This window comes from Cinclus cinclus, chromosome 3, assembly GCF_963662255.1.
Source record: "Cinclus cinclus chromosome 3, bCinCin1.1, whole genome shotgun sequence".
Lineage (NCBI taxonomy): Eukaryota > Metazoa > Chordata > Aves > Passeriformes > Cinclidae > Cinclus > Cinclus cinclus.
The window spans coordinates 116545606-116565475 of record NC_085048.1 but is presented as its reverse complement, the minus strand read 5'-3'; the positions used below and the strand labels follow the sequence as shown (position 1 = coordinate 116565475).

The window sequence follows — 19870 nt, the reverse complement described above, 5'->3', positions numbered from 1 at the left end:
AGGAGTCACCTGGAAAATGTGCCAGGGAAGAGAACACCTGAAAACATCCCCCTTAGAACTGGCACTCAGTGAGAAATACCTTATTCTATTCAGTTATCCATGTAAATCACTGTTAATTGAAACCAGCACAACACAAAATTTAAAGAGTGCTACCTATCTACATTAATCAAAGGGGAAAAATTGTGAAGAAATAAAGAGGAGGGTTTAATCTGTTTAAGTCAGAAGGACCTTTTCTTATACTGCTGCCTTTCTCTCAGAGACAATACAGCATGGCTCCATTTTATGGACCTTATGTTACAAGCTGTGCCCATCAGACAGCAAAGAAAGGGCAGCATCAAGCAGACAGATATTTGGGGTGACCTTCCTGCCCATAACCAGGTTCCCCCACAAGTCCCATAGGAGCCAGGACAGTTCCCTTCCAGTCTCATTTTCAGGCCCTTGCCACAGATGCTCACAGAAATCAAGCAACACCCCACTTCTTTGGAAACACTGACAATCCCCTTCAGAGGGTAGAGGCAAAGAAGCTGGAGAACCAATCCCCACCAGCAGAACCCAATGCTGTATCCTTCATTCCCTGTGATTCCTGAGTACCACTGTGTGTTTCAGCATGTGATGCATTGACTCAGCCTGTTCATCCAGCAAAGAATGAGCCTAAAAAACAATGAGTTGTTTCCTTCCAGGCCAGCACTGAGCTAGCTCGTCACATAACCAGGCATGTGCTGGAACTAGTGCCAGTCCAGAGCTGAGAGGCTGGACTGCCAATTTGTGCCATTCCAGGTGTCCCTGCTGAGCATATGTAGAGAGGACCTGGAACTGGGCCTGAGAAAAGAATAAAGCTCTCCCACCTCCTTTTGAAACAACCCAGTCAAGGCATGAATCACCCACAGGAAGCACTTGCAATGCCAACCATACGTATCACCCAGCACCCCAGCAGAAATGCAAGCAATTCAGGGAGGTTTCCACTTAAGATAAGACAACAAGAACTAGCCTTCTTGGGGTGCCTGTCACCTTTCTCTCCCTCAGCACACCACAGCTCCTGAAACAGCTTCCTGAAGGCAGTATTGTTGGCTTTGAGTACTTTTATTTCACCTGGTTTTTTTTCCATCTATGTGTTGAATCCTGCACCCTGCTGCACAGATTTCTACTGACAGTGCTGGCCGTGCTGTGTTGAGACCTCACACAACACCTTTGGGTCATGCATCCCAGCTACCTGCACTGCAGCCCATGAAAGATGCCATACAAATCATGCTCTTTGGGAAAAAAAAAATGAACAAGTTGATATTTGAAAAGATAGTTATGAGAAAACCATTCGGTGTCAGCACCTAATATGTAAGCCTCCAAACCTCAGCATGTGAGGCTTCCCATAGGGGTTTTTCCATACTTGTTTTTTAATATTAGGTGGGCCATAAGTCTTTTAGGTCTGTCTTGCCTGACCTCCTGTAGAGCATAGACAAACAACATATTTGCTCAGGCAAGGAAGAAACGGCACCACACCAAAAACCCACTGAGAAACGGTCCATCTTTTATCAGTGAGCAACAAAACTTGGGCTGGTGTCAAGCCATCTCTGAAATTTACCCCTGTTTTGTGATGTATGTCCACAGAATAAAAAGGGCAACACAGCTGAAAAAGCATCTCGGGTATTAGATGCAAATCCTTGTAACAGACAGACAAAGCAGCAGCCTGATTCCAGGAGTAATTCCTCCAGCAACACAGCATCCAGTATTCATTCATGGAAGCTGAATTCAACATTGAAGTTCAACAACTTCAGAGTCATCGTAGCATTAAACAGCATCAAAATCTTTATACTTAGAAACAGTTATAGCTTTTTGGACCGTTCTGATTCCCATCCTGAACTGACACATAGCCAGGGAGTGACAAGATGTCCTTCAGAAATGGGGACGATTACCACAGAATCATAGACTGGTTTGGGTTGGAAGAGAGTTTAAAGATGATCTCGTTCCAACTCCTCTGCCATGAGCAGGCACACTTTCCATTAGAGCAGGTTGCTCAAAGCCCCATCCAGCCTGGCCTTGAGCACACCCAGGGACAGGGGATCCACAACTTCCGTGGGCAACCTGTGCCAGAGCCTGTTCACCCTCATAGTGAACATTATTGAATTTTGGCAACTTTGAGCATTTTAGGTTGTCCTGTATGGAGTCAGGACTTGATGATGGAGTTGGACTTGAGGATCCTCATGGATCTCTTCCAGCTCTGAGGATCCTCGTGGATCTCTTCCAGCTCTGAGGATCCTGATATATTTGATCTGTAAATACCTTAACACAGTCCTCAACACCTGAAGCATGTGAACCAACAATCTTACAAAGGGGCGTCGGAACAGCCGTAGGATTTGCTTCACACCACAGTCAGCCAAACATTCAGGCAACTTCCAGAAGGGGTGCAGAGAGTTTTTCTTTTTTCCATATGCTCAGGGAAGAAGCAACTGAGAGGAAGAGCCTTGAGAAAATGTGGTTTTTTTTCTTTTCTAAGAAATAACATTTATAATCACCTACCCCTCCAGAAGCCTCTCCAGTCAGAGATAGTTTAGTAGATACTTCACAGATAGTCTGCATGCTCCTTCCCATCTCTTCTGGAAAAAAAAAAATGAGGGAGCAGTGGAAGATACCTCCTGACAGGGAGGAGTAAAGATGAGGGGTGTTCATCCCCAGCACTTGCCTGGAAAGTTGTCATTTCTGCCCACCTACCCACTGTCTGACAACTACCTTAGAAAATACTGGAAAGCTGGCAGATTGTCTCCTCTCTACCACAAACATACTAAACCAGAACAACAGAAGATGGAACTCAGCTACCATGGCTGAAGAAATGAAAAGCACAGCATCCTTCCAGTAGCCATGTTTGGATTTTCATCACACTCTCTTTTTGCCCTCTGGCAGCTGCTACCTCTAGAGAGTCCCAAAAAGGCAATGCTCTTCTACAAAGGGTCAGCTTCTCAGCATCCATGACACATTACTCCATTCTGCTTTGGATTGGTGAGAAAACTTAACTAAAAAGAGAGAAAACAACTACTGCCAACTTATCCCCCGCTAGGGATGTCAGCTGCTGGGAGTTAATGCTGGTTTTGCACTCAAATTCATGCTAACCAGTAACCCCAAATGCTATTTCCAGGCAGGCTTTCCATCTGAACTCCCAGGGCACCGCAGAGTATTTCACACAACGCAGCCACACCACCTCATGCTTGCTGTAATTCTCGTGTGTTACTGAACTACTCACACTGCAGATGATTGAGCAAGGCAGCAAGAGGCTGGAAGTCTGCCAACAGCCATTGAGGAACAGCTTGAAATGCATTTGAAAGGACAGGGGGGAAATCTCAACCATACACCTCATAGCTCAGCTCTCTCAGTTCTGTTATGCTCTGGACCTGTGGCCTCAGGAATTGTCCAGAGTTAGGAGCAAGATTTTACATCCAGTTTTATCGCTGGATGTAGTCCAGGAATTCACAACATACAGACAGATCTGATGCTAAGGCACATGCTTTAGGAGCATCTCATCCATTTCATCTAGCAGCTGCAGCCATGAAGAAACACACAGCTTGTCCTGACAGAAAATTCCTTATTTTATTAGATATCTTCCTTCAGTGCAAAATCTGCATATGTCTTCAAAATTAGATCTTTATTTTTAAGGAGAGGAAAGCTGCTAGCCTTGCTATTCACAGGACTACAATCCTCCAAAGCACAACCTCTGCAGGCAAAGTAGAAAGAAAACAAAGCCTGCCTTTAATAATCACAAAGCTTTACAAGAAACCTCCTACTATCACTGCAACAGAAAGCACATGCCAAATTCTGCAAGGGCAGGAAAGACAGACAGGCAAGGAAGAAATACTGCTGTGGGTCCTAGGGAAGTCTAAACACTTTTGTTCTCAGGGATGCCCACATGGAAGAGCAGGATTTTTCCCAGTTCCAAATATCTCAAGGTCTTAGAGAAGAAAAAATAAATTGTACTTAGGTCCTATTTGTTATATACCTGCATACATACTGCAAGAGAGTTTATCAGGTTCACTTCCCAAGGCAAAGCCGGTATAAATCAGAGGAAAGGAAGCATACAGCTAAGGTGAATTTGCTTTAAGTTTATCTTGCATTGGTGCAGTTTAACGACAGTGAAATGGTGTGGTGAAACTCAGCACAAGCAGTAAATCAATGTGTTTCAGTCTGTAAATCTTAACATGTCAAAACCAAACTCAGGGAATCTGAGACAGGCAATGGCTGCACTTTGGCAGCATCGACTGCAACACAGTACAAAACTGAAAAGCTCTTTTGAATCAGTTGTACCAAACTTCTTACAAAGTCCCAAGGCCAAAATAGTCTCTCTGCTATCTTGTTTCACTGGCCTGGTCATTTTACTACCAGGCAACTGCCACCCCAAACCATCTGTGATTATCAGACCTAGTCCATGAGCAGTTTGTTCAGGAGCTGCTGTTCCTCCCAAACATTGCAGGCCGTCCATGCACTAAACCAATGTCACCAAGAATAGAACACATTCCTTCCCTCAACACCCCTTTTATTCTAATCCTAAACATTAAGGCTTAATCCTTGCATTTCTATAATAGCTGAAAAAAAATGGGAAATCTCAAGGTAATACAAAACCTGAAAATACGAAGGGAAGAAAATCAGCATGTAAAACATGGCTGGATTTGACTCAGCCTCTCCTGTCCTTTATAAAATCTACATGCTCTAGGATATAGTAAAAACTTGAGAACCAAGGAAATAATAAACAAATGGCACAGGCTTGAGTACCTACTGTGCTGACAGCTGTCACACAACCATACAATTAATGACACATTTGCAAAATGCCTTCCAGTTCAACAGGATAGGAGAACAGAAATTCTCCTCCATTTTTGTCCCCTCTCCCTGGACCTACACCAGAGACATGGACACCACCAGCCTGCAACTTGTTTGCTCTAAATGGACTTATTGCTTTTCTAAAAGGTCGAGCACCTCTGTCCCAAGAAGAAGGGGGGTGTGAAAGATAAGCAAGAGACAGAGCTCAGGTATAATGCAGGTATAATGTCCAGAACAAGCATGGTGGTGGAGCCAGGCAGTGCTTTTCAAACACTCTTAATCACCACCCCACCCCTTCACCAGGTATCATTCAGAAGCAGCAATTGTCACTTACAACCCCATGAGCATCCTACAGGTTCCACGTGGATCTGGCACGCCAAAAAGAGCCCACAGGTACAAGGAGAAGCAGGAAGAACCAACAGTCACACCACCGCAGCTCCAAGTCAAAGGCCTTTTAGAGTGCTTGCATTTCTAAAACATCCTTGGCAAGGGTGATAACTTGCCACTGAGGTCCCATTTTTGTCTTTCAGGTGGACAGTGGGAAGGCTGTGCACGTGCCCTTGTATTTCAGTTACATGCCCAAAGAACAACAGATGCTCTACAGAACAAACCCCACTTACTTTGTGGGAATATTTCCTACTGCAAAATAAGGGAAGAAGTTGTTCAAAAGTATTCTTTGAGGCAGCCTGAGATTACCTCTCTCAGCCCCAGAAAGAACTAACTTATTTCCTCTTTAATGGCTTGATTTCCCCATAGCCAACAAGTAAGAGCCAGGACACTCAAAAGATACATGTAGGAGTCCTCACACTGTCACCCATCAATCTCTTTTCTTTTTTATTCTCTTCTTTTTTCTGTCTTCCTTCCTTCTTTTTAGGAGATTCCTTTATTTAGCATTTGTTGCTCTACCTGCTGCTTCTGAGACAGTCTCCCCATGTTGCTGCCTGCCCTTAGAGAAACTGTACCACACATGAATTCACCACTGCACTGTCAATAACTCAGAGATCCTTCTAGAGAGCTACCAGCAGCAAATGTTTATTCTGGATAACAGGAACTGAATTCTGAAACGTCATGTGCTTTTTACTTATACAGTAAAATGTATAATTAGTGCTGACAAAACACCACGTAACTTTGCATTTCCTTTTCATAATCTCCTTTGGAGCGCTGTGATGTCACAAGGAAGATGTTCTGTAACCTGGATAGCTGAGGCTGTGATCACCTTGGGACAGATCTACACTGAGCACTGCTGACCTCAGTGGAAAGTTTGTCTGGCCTGATAACACATCTACTCTAAAAGCAGAGACCACGGAGCTTCTCTCACACCAATTTTGCCTGGATTTTAAACCTTGATCTATTTAATTTTGCCTTCTTCTCAAAAAGAGTTCCAATATCGCGTACATCTCACAGTCAGGTCTCCTTGAAGTGTCATTTACTCTCATAGTAGTAGAAAAAAATAGGCTGTAATTAAGCAGACTTATTAATCTTTTGTCACTTGGGACCTGAAACCTATTCATATTCATGTCAACAGGAGTGTTTGCTGCTACAGTCAGGATTGCACTCAAGACAAGTGCTTCATCATTTCTCAGAAGAGAAAAGAATCTTCTGGGGGCCAATACCTATTCTGCCTTCTGTTCATAGCTGTGTTTAGCTGAAATGTTGATCTCTCTTGCCAGCCCATCACCAACCATTTTCCATTTCTGCATGTCAACCAAAAAATACCATTCCCTTGTCACAGGCATAACCTGCCACAGTCTACAGCCTGGTTCATTGCCTAATCTCACAGCTCTCCCAGCTACCTAGAGGAGAAACAGCCATGGCTGCAGTTGCAAAAGTGGTCTTTGGAAAATGCTTTTCAAGATTCCTCTTCTCAAGAGCACACAGCTATCAGGATCTGCTAAAAGCTTCCAACTTCCCCCAAAAGACACTTAGATCTACAAAGGAAGTCATTCCTTACCTAAACAGAGAGACAGGACTCAAATTTTGGGGCCAAATGTTCTCATGCTCCTTGGACAAACTCCGAGTGCTCAGTGTGGAGCCTCATCACAGATTCTTCAGGCCAAGGCAAGAGGAGGTTTGATAATTTTTAATTCAGACACCAACATCCCTGCCTGCAAGGGTAGGAATCCAAGAGTCCTCTGTTCTAAGTGGGATCCAACAGCGTCAGGATTAAAGTATTGCTGTAACTGAATTGCTTCCTTGTAGTCACAAACAGTAATCACATTAAGAGATTTCCTTTCCCTCCTCTTGGCTAGGCTGTGAGTAGGCAGAAGTTACAAGGCAAGTGGCTGGCTGTTAAGCCATTCCTACTCCAATTGTTTCAGAAGGGTGTTTAGGGTTGTTAATTTTGCCTCCTACTCATTGGTTTAAAGGCACATTCACCTGTGCAGGGAGCAAGTGCACATGGCTGCACAAACCATGAATGAAGCAGATTGTTTGAAACCAATCTCTCAGCTCTGCATCCTTTCACACCACAAACCCACACAGATACATCACTGGAGAGAACACAGCTGAAACACCTTAGCCTGAAAATGCACCATTCTCTCACACACCTTTTCCTGCACCTATATTGGCTTTTTCCAGGCTGCCACTCAGGCTTCTCCCCTCCTTTCCCCCTCCTGATTCTCAATACCACTCCACTAAGAAAAGACAGCAAACCCTGAGGATGGTTGAGTTACCTCCACAGCACACCCAGCCAGCAAATAGGGGATTGAAAGACGGCCAAGATCTCCACCACAGGGGACCTAACAGGACCTCCAAGCTCCCTTTAACCACAGATTTCTGTGAAATACAGTTCTTTGATGCAGCTGCCCTTGCCAAGATAGCACAAAACTGGGCAAACAGGTCAGAAGTTGAGAGAGCTGGACAGACATTGTGTAATTTCCTAGCAGATTCCTGTGTGAGGCTACAACTCATTCACTGTGTTGTTCACAACACCCAAATATGTGGGAAGGAGTAACAAAAAAATAAAAAGGGAAATTAATTGAGGACAAACCATACCAAGCAACTGTTGCCCCACTGTGTGCACAGGAGAGTTACTGTGACATAACTACATTTCCTGGGCCTTGCTACAGTAAGACTTTATTGCCCTCAGAATGATGGAATTTAGAGTTAAGATCTGGATTCAGGCAGAGACATAAGATATAATCTGTTCACTACCACTTTTTAACTGTTGGATGAATAGCTTCACCTCTGCTTCCCCTCATCCATGATCATCCAAACCACGGAGTAAAACCCCCCACAAAACAAGCAACAAACCATAGCACATCACGCAGCGTCTACCACAACAGGATGTGAAACTCTGCCACAGCCTCCTGGCATGTCCTGTCACACAAGCTGAATTCCAGATAATAAGGACACTGTCAAGAAGCATCTCCTGAGGATGCACTAGGATCTGCCCAAACAGCCTGAACCCTGTCCCAGCATGTACATCATTCTACCCAGTCACACAGCCATCAGCCTCCCTCGCGTCCCACTGCAAGCCATGCAGACACTCACTGCCTCGACCAGGAACAATGTCATTCCTCAGCACAAAGAGCCCTTAAAACCACAGCAGAAAGTCCAAATAATTTCCACACACTGCTCCCCAAACCTTAGTCTAGACTCTACCAGTTCCCAGGGGATTCCCATCTGGCAGACTGGACAAGCAAGGCAAACTCTGCTAGTGCTCTCACTCTCAGGTGGTTTCTCTTCACAGTCACCCTGTCCAGGCAAGAAAAAGGCAAAACTTCAGCATGGATACAAAGTAGGGAGAACAGCAACATAACTCATAGCTGTGGCTTCAGGGAGGGAAAGAGTACTTCAACTACAAGAGCAAGCAACTTCAGAATCTGAATCTAAGCCTCATTTCAGGTTCCAAACCACAATGTAATCTTTCTGCTTTATTTTCAAACTTTTTCTTGTTTAACAAAGAGTACATGACCAAATTCATTGCCTAACAGCCTCCCTAGAAACCTTAAAAAGAACTTACTAACCAATCCACAGGGCAGTGGTAACATGTTGCAGTGAACTTTTAGAATATTTTTCTAGGCAATAGAAGGGGTACACTAGGTGGGAAACATCCCATCTTTAGCTGGTTACTGCTTTACTTAAAATCACTGAGTTAGAACTTCCAATTGTTCACTGGGTCTACTCAAAAGCCATCTCAGGACAGACAGGAAATAGTGAAAGTCTGCAGCAGCACACTGATCTCTCATTTTAGCCATGCTGAAATTAGGCATCAGCAATAGTATGGCTAATGTCATGGAACTTTCTTCACAAATGTAACAGACTTTGAAATTTTCTGTCTCCATATGCAGCAGAATTGCTGCACCAGCTGTCCCCAAATCCAAAGCTGCTTTAACAAAAGATGCTGCAGTGCCAGTTCAGCGGAGAACAGCAGTCAGTGATGCAAGGTGCAAATGCAGCACACCTGCTGGGAGCCTCCACAGCTAGAGCAGCTTGTCAGGTACCTGTTGCTAAACAGCTCTGCTCACTGTCTCCAGGCTAAAATAAAATGTGTTAATGAAGCAACCACCACAAAGAACTGATTACAAAAACACCACTTGCAGCCTTTTCTGCAGAAAGGGAAGCACAAGTGCTGAAGACGTGGTGACAAGTACCTTTGAACCAAGTGAGAAAGTGCTAATGAGGATGCAGAACAGAGCACATTCTCACACTCATCACCTGGCAGAGTTCACTGAGATACACCTCCAAGCCTGCTGTGCCAAGGAAGCAAAGCTGGGAAAAGTAGTGAAATGAGGTCAGGGATAGGTCACTGATACACACCAACTCCTTCCATTATCCAGAGGGTCCTGGTTAAGATCTACACACACACGCTGGCAAATAGCAATCGTGCCACACAGCAGCTCCCTAAAGTGCAGTTAACAATTTTCCTACTAATGCTTAACGTAGAGTTCACATTTCATTACAGCTTGCTATTCCTGTAGTAACACGGACAGAACACTGTCATCCCATCCGCTTCCTCTGCTTTTATCTTGAGCTGGCAAGCACCTCAGATCTGAATCCCTGCAGGCTCAGGAACATCCTACCGTGTTAAGTTACACCTGGGACAACAGTACATGGGAGGGATACAAGCCCATGAAAGAGAGTGTCAAACCAGCATGGGCACCCATTTTTGAGACTTCTTCATAAAATAAAGGAAAAAAAGTTACATTTAAAAAAAGTTTAATTCTAAAGAGTTGCACAGGTAAGATGGTTCACTCAAAAGAATGATTCGTACCAAAGCTGGCAAATTTGTTCTTAGGCTTTTCACCAACACAAGCTGTTAATAATCAGTGCCTGTACAATGCAGTCCTCTGCTCAGATCCCTGTGGGTGGAGCAGGAGCCTGAAATGAGGATGACTTGTCCATACTTTCATAAATCAGTACGGCAACAGATAAAATCACCTCCAAAAAATATTAGCATTTCAGCAAGACACAGATGAGGCGAACGCAGTGTAACTGCAGAGCAACGGGAATGCTGCCCTTTTGTCTGAGTGGAGGTTAAGGAACATTAAGAGGCAGGGTAAAAAAAAAGCTTGAAATGTCAAGGGACTTGACAAACATCGAGGAAAAACTGAATAAATTATTCATACGCACAGCAGGTGAAATCCAAATGGGACATCCAGAGTCTGCTTCTGACAAAGGAACGCACAGAAAAGGAAAGAATACCTGGAAGAAGCAGCCTTGAGCATAAGGCATGAGAGAACGGAAAGAAATGTTGACTTATGGGACTGTATTTCAGGGATGCACATATGAGAAAGTTCAAAAAGTCTAGAAGAAAAAAAGCTAATATTCATTAACAGCAAAAAAGATATAAAAGCCCTTAAAAAAAAAAAAAAAAAACTCAAGCAGACCAAGAGCATAGTTCAGCTGAAAAATGCAAGCCATACAAGATGTGGTCATTACAGCTTCCAAAGGAATAGTCTTTAAATTATGAGAAAAAAAATCAAACTACTTTGAGAAGGGAAAAATTAAGACTCTGATTGAAAGGTTGCTCAATTACAAGTATGCAAGTCGCAACAGAAGCAAGAAAAAAATCATGAGAACAGTATCAAAAGTATCAGCAGGCATGTGCAGGGCTTTTGAGGGAAAGGAGCAATGAGAAAAAAGTGAATGTAATTGATAAGGCAGGAAACAGACTACAAGAAGACAGCTGAAGGAACATGGAGGGAAATGCTAAATACATAGGAGCTCTTCTAAAAGTATATAAATAATGTACATCTAAATGACACTTATCTAAATAATACGATTTCAGAGACACTACTTGAATTGTTACTGAAAATGAAACAGCAGAAGAATCAGTAAGAGGCTTTGCATAAACAGGATCTTCTACCCTGGCAGAGAAAACTATTAAAGAACAGGAAAAGAGCAGCAGAATCCTTCTCCAGGGAGTTACTCTTATTCTAACCCTGCTACCATTGCAACAGTCCAACACCTCATTGTTAGCAGTTTTCAGTTTTGGAAAATGGAACTAAAGACGTGAGTTCTGCTGTCACCCTGAACTGCTTATACTGATAAGAATTTATTTATCACATATGCAGAAAAACAATTACAAATTCATAGCTGGGCATGGAACCTGGATGTTTTTTGTCCAAGAAATGGTCCCACATGCACTAGCTTTGGATCTCATGCTACTTAAAATATGTTCGCACTGAAGAATAAGAAACATGATAAGAAATGGAAGTTTAAAAATCAGCATGAGTAGGTAAATAAGGAGAATATAGAACAAAGGATGACATGAGTTCCAATTTACTAAACAGAACCCCTCACTGAGTTAGACCACGATACAGAGAAACAGGGCATGAGAGATGGCAGCATTATAGAGGAGATTGCAACAGGCCAGCAGAAAATGCCAGTGTAATTTTGGGCTGTGTGCACTGAGGCTGAATCACACTGCAGAGCAGGGAGTGGTCTCTGTAACCACAGCTGCAATGTTCTCGGGCACCTGAAATATTGCATCTCTCTTCCCAGCACACTGCAATGAGTGTACTGAAGTAACCAAACAAAGCCTCATTTATCTAAGAGACTTCCAGCTGCAAGAGCAGTGTCACTTGAGCTGTCTGCTTCCCCAGAGGCAGGGACAAGTTCCTGCTGCCACATCCCACACAGAGGAGTAAGACACTCTCACTTCTTGTTTCCCAAAAAAGTATTCACCAGCTTTGATGCAGTTAAAAAAAAAAAAAACCCAAAGCAAACCAAAACAGAAGCACAGCTTCCCCCTCAGCTGGGATGCTGAAAGCTTGGACCAGATAATAACACAAGGTATTTAGAAAATAGCGCTGTCCATACGCTCACCTGGCATGCTGTAAAATGCAGTTTGTTTTTTACCTCTGGCTCTTTTTGGGAAACAACTTCTCAAGTTTACAGGAGACACAGCTTTCAATCTAGAATCATTCCAGGTTCAAACAACTATACAAAAGCATCAGCACAGACTTAACCACAGGATGGATCGCTAGGGGAACCCCGTAAGCTGGTGGTGCTCAGCAATTTATTCTTTTGACAGAATAAAGGTCTGGGGGTCATCATCCCAGAGAAGGGTGCCCTGTACACAAACGACATGGCTGCTAATGATCAGCCACGAGTGACTGAGGATGCCAGAGGAAGAGGAATGGGCACTCGTGGTGTCCCTGCACAGTAAGAACAACGCAACATTTTTGATAAGCCATCAGACAACTGTTGTGACACAGCCTGGCTAATGAATGAAGCACTGGAAAACAAGACCAGAATGCAGCATGACAGGTCCTTCAAATAAAATTAAACCCTCAGGGAAGTTACTATTAACATTTTGCAAGGAGCACATCCCCTATCAATCGTATTAGCAGGGCACGCTTGTCCCAAGTTCTGCTCGATTACTGTATACTCAGAAGGAAAACAAAACACTGCCAAGAGAAGAAATCCCAAACATGCTCCACTGCCACAGAGAGCTACAGATAGTGGACAAAATATGAGACATACTATGCTGCAGGCCTGTAGCCAAGCCAACAATATTAAGAATAATAAGCAATCTTATGGCTGTTTAGAACATACGGTTTTCTAGGTAGAACTGAGAGGAAAACATAACTCAAACACAGCATATCACCAGCTATAAGAGACTGCTTCCCTACAAGAAACTGTGGCCTCTCCCAAGCGCTCCCGGTCTGAAGCTACACAAGTCTGTCACTGCACCACAGTATCTTTTGAAGGAGCAATCTGGAATCATTTAACATTCCCAGAGGTGCAACTCCGTAGCTTATCCAAACAGAACAGATTTTGCTGAGGTTGGAATTTACCATGAAAATGTCTGATTCACCCAGGAAACCACTCAAGAACATCTCAGGCAGACAAATACACATTATTCCAGCTGGAATAAGCATTTCTTAAAGGAACACCCAGTTGGGAGGCTCTTCATTGCCACAAAACTCTTAGGAACTGTAGAGAAGACAGACAATGCTCTGTGCTGAGAGTAAACAGAGCCCTGAACCCACAGCAGCCCCTTCATGTAGCTGGGCCAGAGGAGAGCGTGTTCCTTCACACCACAGGCAGGAACTGCCACTGAAAGGATTCCTGGACCTCAGGCAATGGAAAGCATGCAACCACACCTGCACAAACAAAAGCGTTAACCTGCTCTCCACGAGTTGTCAGGTAATGGACACTGGCTGCCCAAACAGGAAAACGGGGTTACAGAGACAAGAGCATTCACCTCATGGAACTTCTAAAGATCACCCTAGCTGGCACTTTGGGGATATTTCCATGTACCTGCAACAGCTGTTCTCATGCCAAGAAGACATTCATCAGGCTGTAGCTTTCCAAAACAGAAGTTTGCAAGTTACAATGACAGAGAATTCAGAGCACCTTTTGGAATGTAATATCCTGAAGGTACACATACACAGTCTCCCAAAGCAAGCCCAAAACACATGCATTTCCCTCAGTCAATCCTCTCTAACTACCATAAACAGGAGACACTGTGTTCGAGCACACTGTGTGGGTGGCAGCAAGATTTGGAATGTTTCCTCATGCACTGTACTGAGATACAAGGTATTGTGGATGAAATGGAGTGTGTTTGAATCCTCGCAGTGCCATTCACAGCACAGTCTGCACAGGTAGAATCTGCCTTTGCAGCCTGACCTCAGCAATGCTGACACAGTAACCAAAACACAACTTGTATCTCTCACCTCTAACTAGAAATATGATTCCTTATCACTGAAACAACATCCACATTACACTGAACACAGCAGCTGTGTCATGGAAAAAGTGAACAATCACACAATCTTATCTTGTTTCCTAATTAAGAACTCGCATTTATGGACGCTCAGATGTTAGAAGAAAAAAATAACAAGAGCAGTCCTATCAAAAGAGGTGGAAAATACCACTATGTGGAAACAACAAGAACTCAAGAATGTTTGCAACAAAGTCCTTTGACACATTTTTTCCCAACTTACTGCCTGACCAACACACAAAACAATGAAAACACAGTAAGACATTACCTTGATGCAGATGGACATTTTAACTTGGCAAAGCTCTAGTTCCCTTCTGGCAGCCTCTACATAGTAAAAACCTGCTCCTACCCCCAAGGGGACTTATTTGCAAGGCATCTCAATAAAGGCACTCCCACCTCAGAACACCACTATGAAAACTTCTACTAAGATAACTATGAGTAGAAGTTAATGCTGATTGATGGACTAGTTTAGCCAAAGCACGCTTCACATCCTGCATCAGTGAATTAATCAGGTTTGCCTTCCTTCTAAAGCACTGTGATGGAAAGCCAATCATTCTGAGACAATGGGTAGCCTCACTGAAGATGTAGAGCATTCTGTACAGTCTCCAGGTGTTTACTTCTTTCTGCCTCTCTGCATAATAGCCTACTGCCCATAAAATTCAGCCCTGCCTCCCCTGGCAACCACTTAAGCCAAAGGCAGCTGGGTCTAGGCTATGCTCAGTCAGTTCATAGGAAGGACATCAAGAGGTGACAGATCTCTCTCAACCTGGCCCTGAAAAGAAAAAGACCCCAGCAGGAGAGATGATGGCTCCATCCAGAGAGGAAGGCAATTTCCAAAAATAAAGGTGTACTTCGTTCAGTGGCACATGCCCAATTCAGCCAAAAAAAAAAAAAACAACAAACAAACAACTTCCATTACAGGCAACAGCTGAGCTTAGTAAGCCAAGATCCTCCTGCAAGGCATCAAAAGTCCTACAGTCATACTACTGAACCATTCCATGCACCAGGGCTTATACTTCCCACTGCCCATTTTTACAGGTCCAAACTCTTCCTGGTATCCCAAAGGCCTGGACAACCTCCCACCTGTCCTTCACTAACACCTGAGCACAGAGCAACCCCACAAAGGTTGATCCAGCCCAGTCCCACTCCTGCTGCAGCCAGAGCTGCACCTGCAGGAAATGTAATGCCTAAGAAGGAGCACAGGGACAACCAAGACTTGCAATAGAGACTCTAGAAATAAAGAAATCATCTTCTACAGCGTTAAAACCCGTGCAAAGTTCTTCCTCCAGATATGCATGAGTAAGAAAAAATGCAGACTACACATGCATAAGCGACAGAGAAGCCCAAGGGCATTAGTGCCTTTGGATGGAAATTATTTTGCCACCAAAAAGCAAAGAGACCAGAGACCATCTGCGCTGGGCACTGGGACAATACAGCAGAGCGCCTGCCTTGAAGAACACATCAGGACTACACCATATACAAGCAGAGCAGTAGAGAAAGAACATGGGCAAGCAATAAGGAAGCTCAGTGCACAAATACACCATTAACAGCTCGGGTTTGGGGCTTGAGCTCCTTTCAGTGAACTAAAACACTTGCCTGACAGGTGCCCACCTGTGATCTGCTCACACAGGAAAGCTTGGGCTAACTGAAGACTGGAAAACACAGAAGCACGAGTTCCACATTGGTCACTGTGGACTGTGGCAGCTGGCAGGATTTCTCCAGACCTCCTGACTCTACAGACATGACAGCATATCATGTTAGGGCCATGGACTCTGAGGGAAGAATCAGCTTCCATTAGCTTCTTCCCATCTTAGCAGATGCTGTGTTTGAAGATATTCCAGAGACGATATTTCAGATGAATTTCACAGAAGTCTCCTACAAGCAGCTGTGTCAGATGGCTGCCCCCTGGGCTGTCAGCACACAAAGAAGCTCGTGCATTAGAACCAGCATCTACACAATGCTAATGGAAACTGTCCTTGTGAGAAGACACAGGATTCACTGGGCCAAAAAACAGTCCTACAAACAACTTGCAGACTGATTGCACATGACTTCTCACCCATTAGCATCCTGCCACTCCTGTAACCCACTTCTACACTCTTTTACACTCAGTCTCACTACTCTCATTCTGTCTGTGGCTTGCCCAAAGCAGTTCTCCTCTCCCTAGCTCCTGGAGCACTTCCATTTGTGAAGCCTATGTACATGCACATCCTTCACCATCACTAAGATCTGTGCTCTCCATATGCAAATTTTGTTTCTACAGGAAGTCAACCTGGTAATTCTGTCCCGCTCTCCAAATTCCAGCTTGGGACTAACCTGCCCACAAATGAACAACACCTCAAGTCACTTTAAAGCTATGAAATGATCACTTGCTTCCTGCTCCACACAACAGCCTCAGCATGTGTCATCAAAAGGTGCACAGGCTTTTAGCAGACACATGTTGCAAACTCCTTCACATCTGCTGCCTGCCGAGTCCAGCACTCCCTTGGGCACCACAATCCTCCCTTGAGCACCACAATCACAGAGGCTTTCTCTAGTAGCTTGGAGTGTTTTGGAACGTTTCTACTCCAGCCCATCTGGCCATTCAGTCACTGAGTTTCTCCCTACAAACATATCCATCTAGCAAAGCCCCTTCACAAAGGCTGCTATCCTGCTGCCCTACAGGAACATTTTTTTTTACCCCACTTGAATTTGACGCCTCTAATTTTTGTGAAACACTTGAATACATCATTGCAGACAACACACCACAGCCCAGAGACAAAAGGAACCAGGGTGACTTCCTGAATCTACCCTGTAACTCTCATGAAAACACCGGATCAGAGTCTGGTAAGGTGAGTGGGCCAAAGGACACCCACCCACCTGGTTAGCACGTCAGGCTCCTCCTGGCTCCAAGGCAGGTGTTCATAAGCACATCTAGCCTGGACCATACCTTTAACCATAGAGACAGTGACGACATCCACACCACTCAGCTTATCTCCCAGCTCTGCCAGAGATACAACTCTGAGTTCAGCTGGCAGCACAGCGAACCCTTCCTGTTGTTCCTTACGGTCTGGAGTGCAGACGACACAGGCCCACGGACGCCTGGTAGCCCCTGCCTGGCTTCAGGCGAGCGGCTGTAGTGCCATCACCGTTCACTTCGGGGGCAAAGAGGCAGCTTTCCGAAGCACGGCCACGATGATACACCCCCTGTGAGATCCACGGCCATCGCACATGGCAAACGCTCGCCAGAGGCTGCGACACGGAGGCAACGCAGCCGCGGTCTAGGGCTGTGCCCCCCGCCCCGCCGGTCCCCGGGGCCGCTCCCGCTGCAAGCACAGCGGCGGCCGGGGCTCGCTGCGCATCAGCCCCTGCCCGGGGCCGGCCCTCCACGCCACCGAACAGCGCGGCCCGGAGGAGCAGGGATGCTGCGGGGGCCGCCTCCTCCTCCTCCTCCCCGGCCCCGCTCGTGTCCGGGCTCCGCACAGCCCCCGGCGGCGGGGCGGCTCACCTGGGCACGCAGCTCGGCGCCGAGCGGTCGATCTCCCACGTGGCGAAGAGGTTCATGGGCACCGGCACCGGGCTGGCCACCGCCATCGCGGCGGCCGTCGCCATCGCCCCGCCGGCCGCCGCCGGAGGCCCCGCGGCGGGGCCCGAGCCCAGCGCCCCGCCCGCCGCCGCCGCCGCCGCCGCCGCCATCGCCGCCATCCCGCCGCCGTTGGCGCTGGGAGGCGGCGCGAGCCCCTCGGCTCAGCGACGGCCTCCACCCCGTCGCGCGCCCGCGCGCGCGCCCGCTCCCCTCGCGGCCCGTGACCAATAAGAGCGCGGCTGGGGCGCGGGCACGAGCCAACCAGAGCCGGGAAAAAGGGCGAGGACCGCGACCGACGGCGAACAGCCAATCCGAGCCGAGCGACAGGCGCGGCCGGGGCGACCGGCGCCCAATCGGAGAGGCCGGCGGGGCGGGGCCAGCCAATGGGAGCGGCGCCGCTGCCCCGGCTTGGCGGCGGTAGGAGGCCGCGGCGTCGCTCCCTTTAAAGTGCCTCGGTCCCGGCCCGCGGGAGCGCGCCCTGGGGCGCGGTCGGGCGCGTGTTCTAGCGCCGGGGCTGGTCCGTCCATCCCTTCCCTCCCTCCCAGCTCCCGAGCAGAGGAGGAGAATCCCCCAGGGCCTCGTCCTGCACGAGCTGCTGTGCCGGGTGTGGCGGCGTAGATGAACGCGGGAGCGCCTGGTGCGATGGCGAGCTATGAAGCGCCGCGAGGAGAGGATGCTCTCCGCGGGATGAATAACGGGGCCGGGCAGTGGATGGATCTGAGGAGGAACAGAGCAGCTGGATCCGGGGCCACGGCGGGTCGAAGCCAAAAGGAAGCCGAGACCTCTGACTGACTCTTTTCCTCGAAACACTTGGGAAGTCCAAAACACGCTACAGGGAGAGAGGCAGAAATCCCCTTCAGTCCCATTGAATGTCTCCAGGGGAATGCAGCAAAAGGAGGAACCTCGTCGGCCACAAACGGCGAGTGGTGGGTGCCGTGGGCAAAAGCCATTTGTGATCTGGAGACCATGCCCAGAGCTGAGAAAAGATCGTGGATTATAAAGCAGGTGCAGGGCAGAGCACCCCTAGGGACAGAGCCGAGGGCAAGCCTGTGACACTGCAGCCCAACAAGTGCACTCTGTTCTGGTAGAAAGTATAAAGGTTCCCCTCCTGGATCTTGTCTCCAGCAGAAGTATCTGTCTGAAATGGCTCTGCCTCCTGGGGGGGGGGGGGGGGGGGGAAGGGACATCAGGGAAATCAAATCATCAGAGTAGGGTGGTACTGCTTGAGGGCTCCTGAAAGGAAGCAGAGATGGTCCGAGAGCTGCATTGAAAACTGTGTGAAAGAAACAGCCAAGTCAATAGTGGTCAAAACAGAAAACAAAGAAAAGCCAGCAGGTTCTGCAGGGACCTATACTCCTCGATGCATTTAGCAGTGACGGAGTTTTCCATGCATGTAGTGCTACTCCAGGCAGACTGTAAAATGTGACTCATGCCAGTGGAGGAATTAGACTTGAAAAAATGGCAACAGCAGAATCTTGCAAAGCAGCCTAAAAACATCCACGGATTCTACTATCAGTCTTGTGTACAGCACTAGTGTTTTCAAAACATTACCAGGAAACATTTCAGGGGTACGTTCCTGCATACTGATGTATAGTTTGTAATCTGTCCCTTGCACCTCCTTTCTTTACTTGCATTCCTCAGTTTTACATTTCCTCTGCTGTTGAGGTTCAGGTTGGTCAGCAACGTGCTGGCAATTCACACCAGATTCCAATTAGACTAGATGGATAATCTGAACCATCTCAAACTTTTATTTCTTGTTCCTTGCCCACCTTCCTCGCCCATTTCTTGATTTATCCTGAGGAAAAAAGTCCCTCTCCAGCTGTTTGCTTTCATCCATTTGCTTTCTAGTCTGAGTCACCATTCCTGGCTATTTGTGTGGTACTTTAATAGCATTGAGTGCTCCAGGTTTCCAGTGATGCCTGCTCACTTCCAGGAAACCAGAGGCACCTCTGCAGCCCCGGGCAGCCCGTTGAAGTGACTGCCTTCCAGGCACTTCCCAAGGACTGGCAGTCCTGCTGCTCTCCTGGGCAGCCTTTCCCCCACCTTCCTGAAGGATGCCCATCACTTCCAGCCACCTCTGCTCTGCCCTGTGGCTGTGTCGTGTTTTACAATCTGTGACGCTTTCTCAGAGCTGTTGGAGCTCAGGGCGTGGTCCCCAAGCCATAAATGGTCTTTGCCTGTTGCAGCTGCCACTTGCAGTTTCTGGTTCATGAGGTTGTGCTTTTTTGCTGCGTTTCCCCTGGAAGGAGTTTCAGTGCGATTGAGGTGCATGTCTCTGCCTCTTTACCTCCAGCCAGTTCCCTTCAAGTACTTCTTGAAGCTCACTTGGGTTTTTTGGCCTT

The 19870-nt window shown here is 46.6% G+C and overlaps 1 protein-coding gene across 2 annotated transcripts in view; it reads right to left on the bottom strand.

Moving 5' to 3' along the window:
* The window catches only part of LOC134042802 (phosphofurin acidic cluster sorting protein 1-like), a 54779-nt gene extending 37252 nt beyond the window's left edge, over nt 1-17527 (bottom strand). For both annotated transcript variants that reach the window (XM_062490723.1, XM_062490724.1), the window contains exon 1: nt 17451-17527. In XM_062490723.1, the coding sequence (XP_062346707.1) occupies nt 17451-17506 (56 nt within the window). In that variant the 5' untranslated portion in view covers nt 17507-17527. The remainder of the gene's footprint in view (nt 1-17450) is intronic.
* Nucleotides 17528-19870: the final 2343 nt, after the last annotated feature.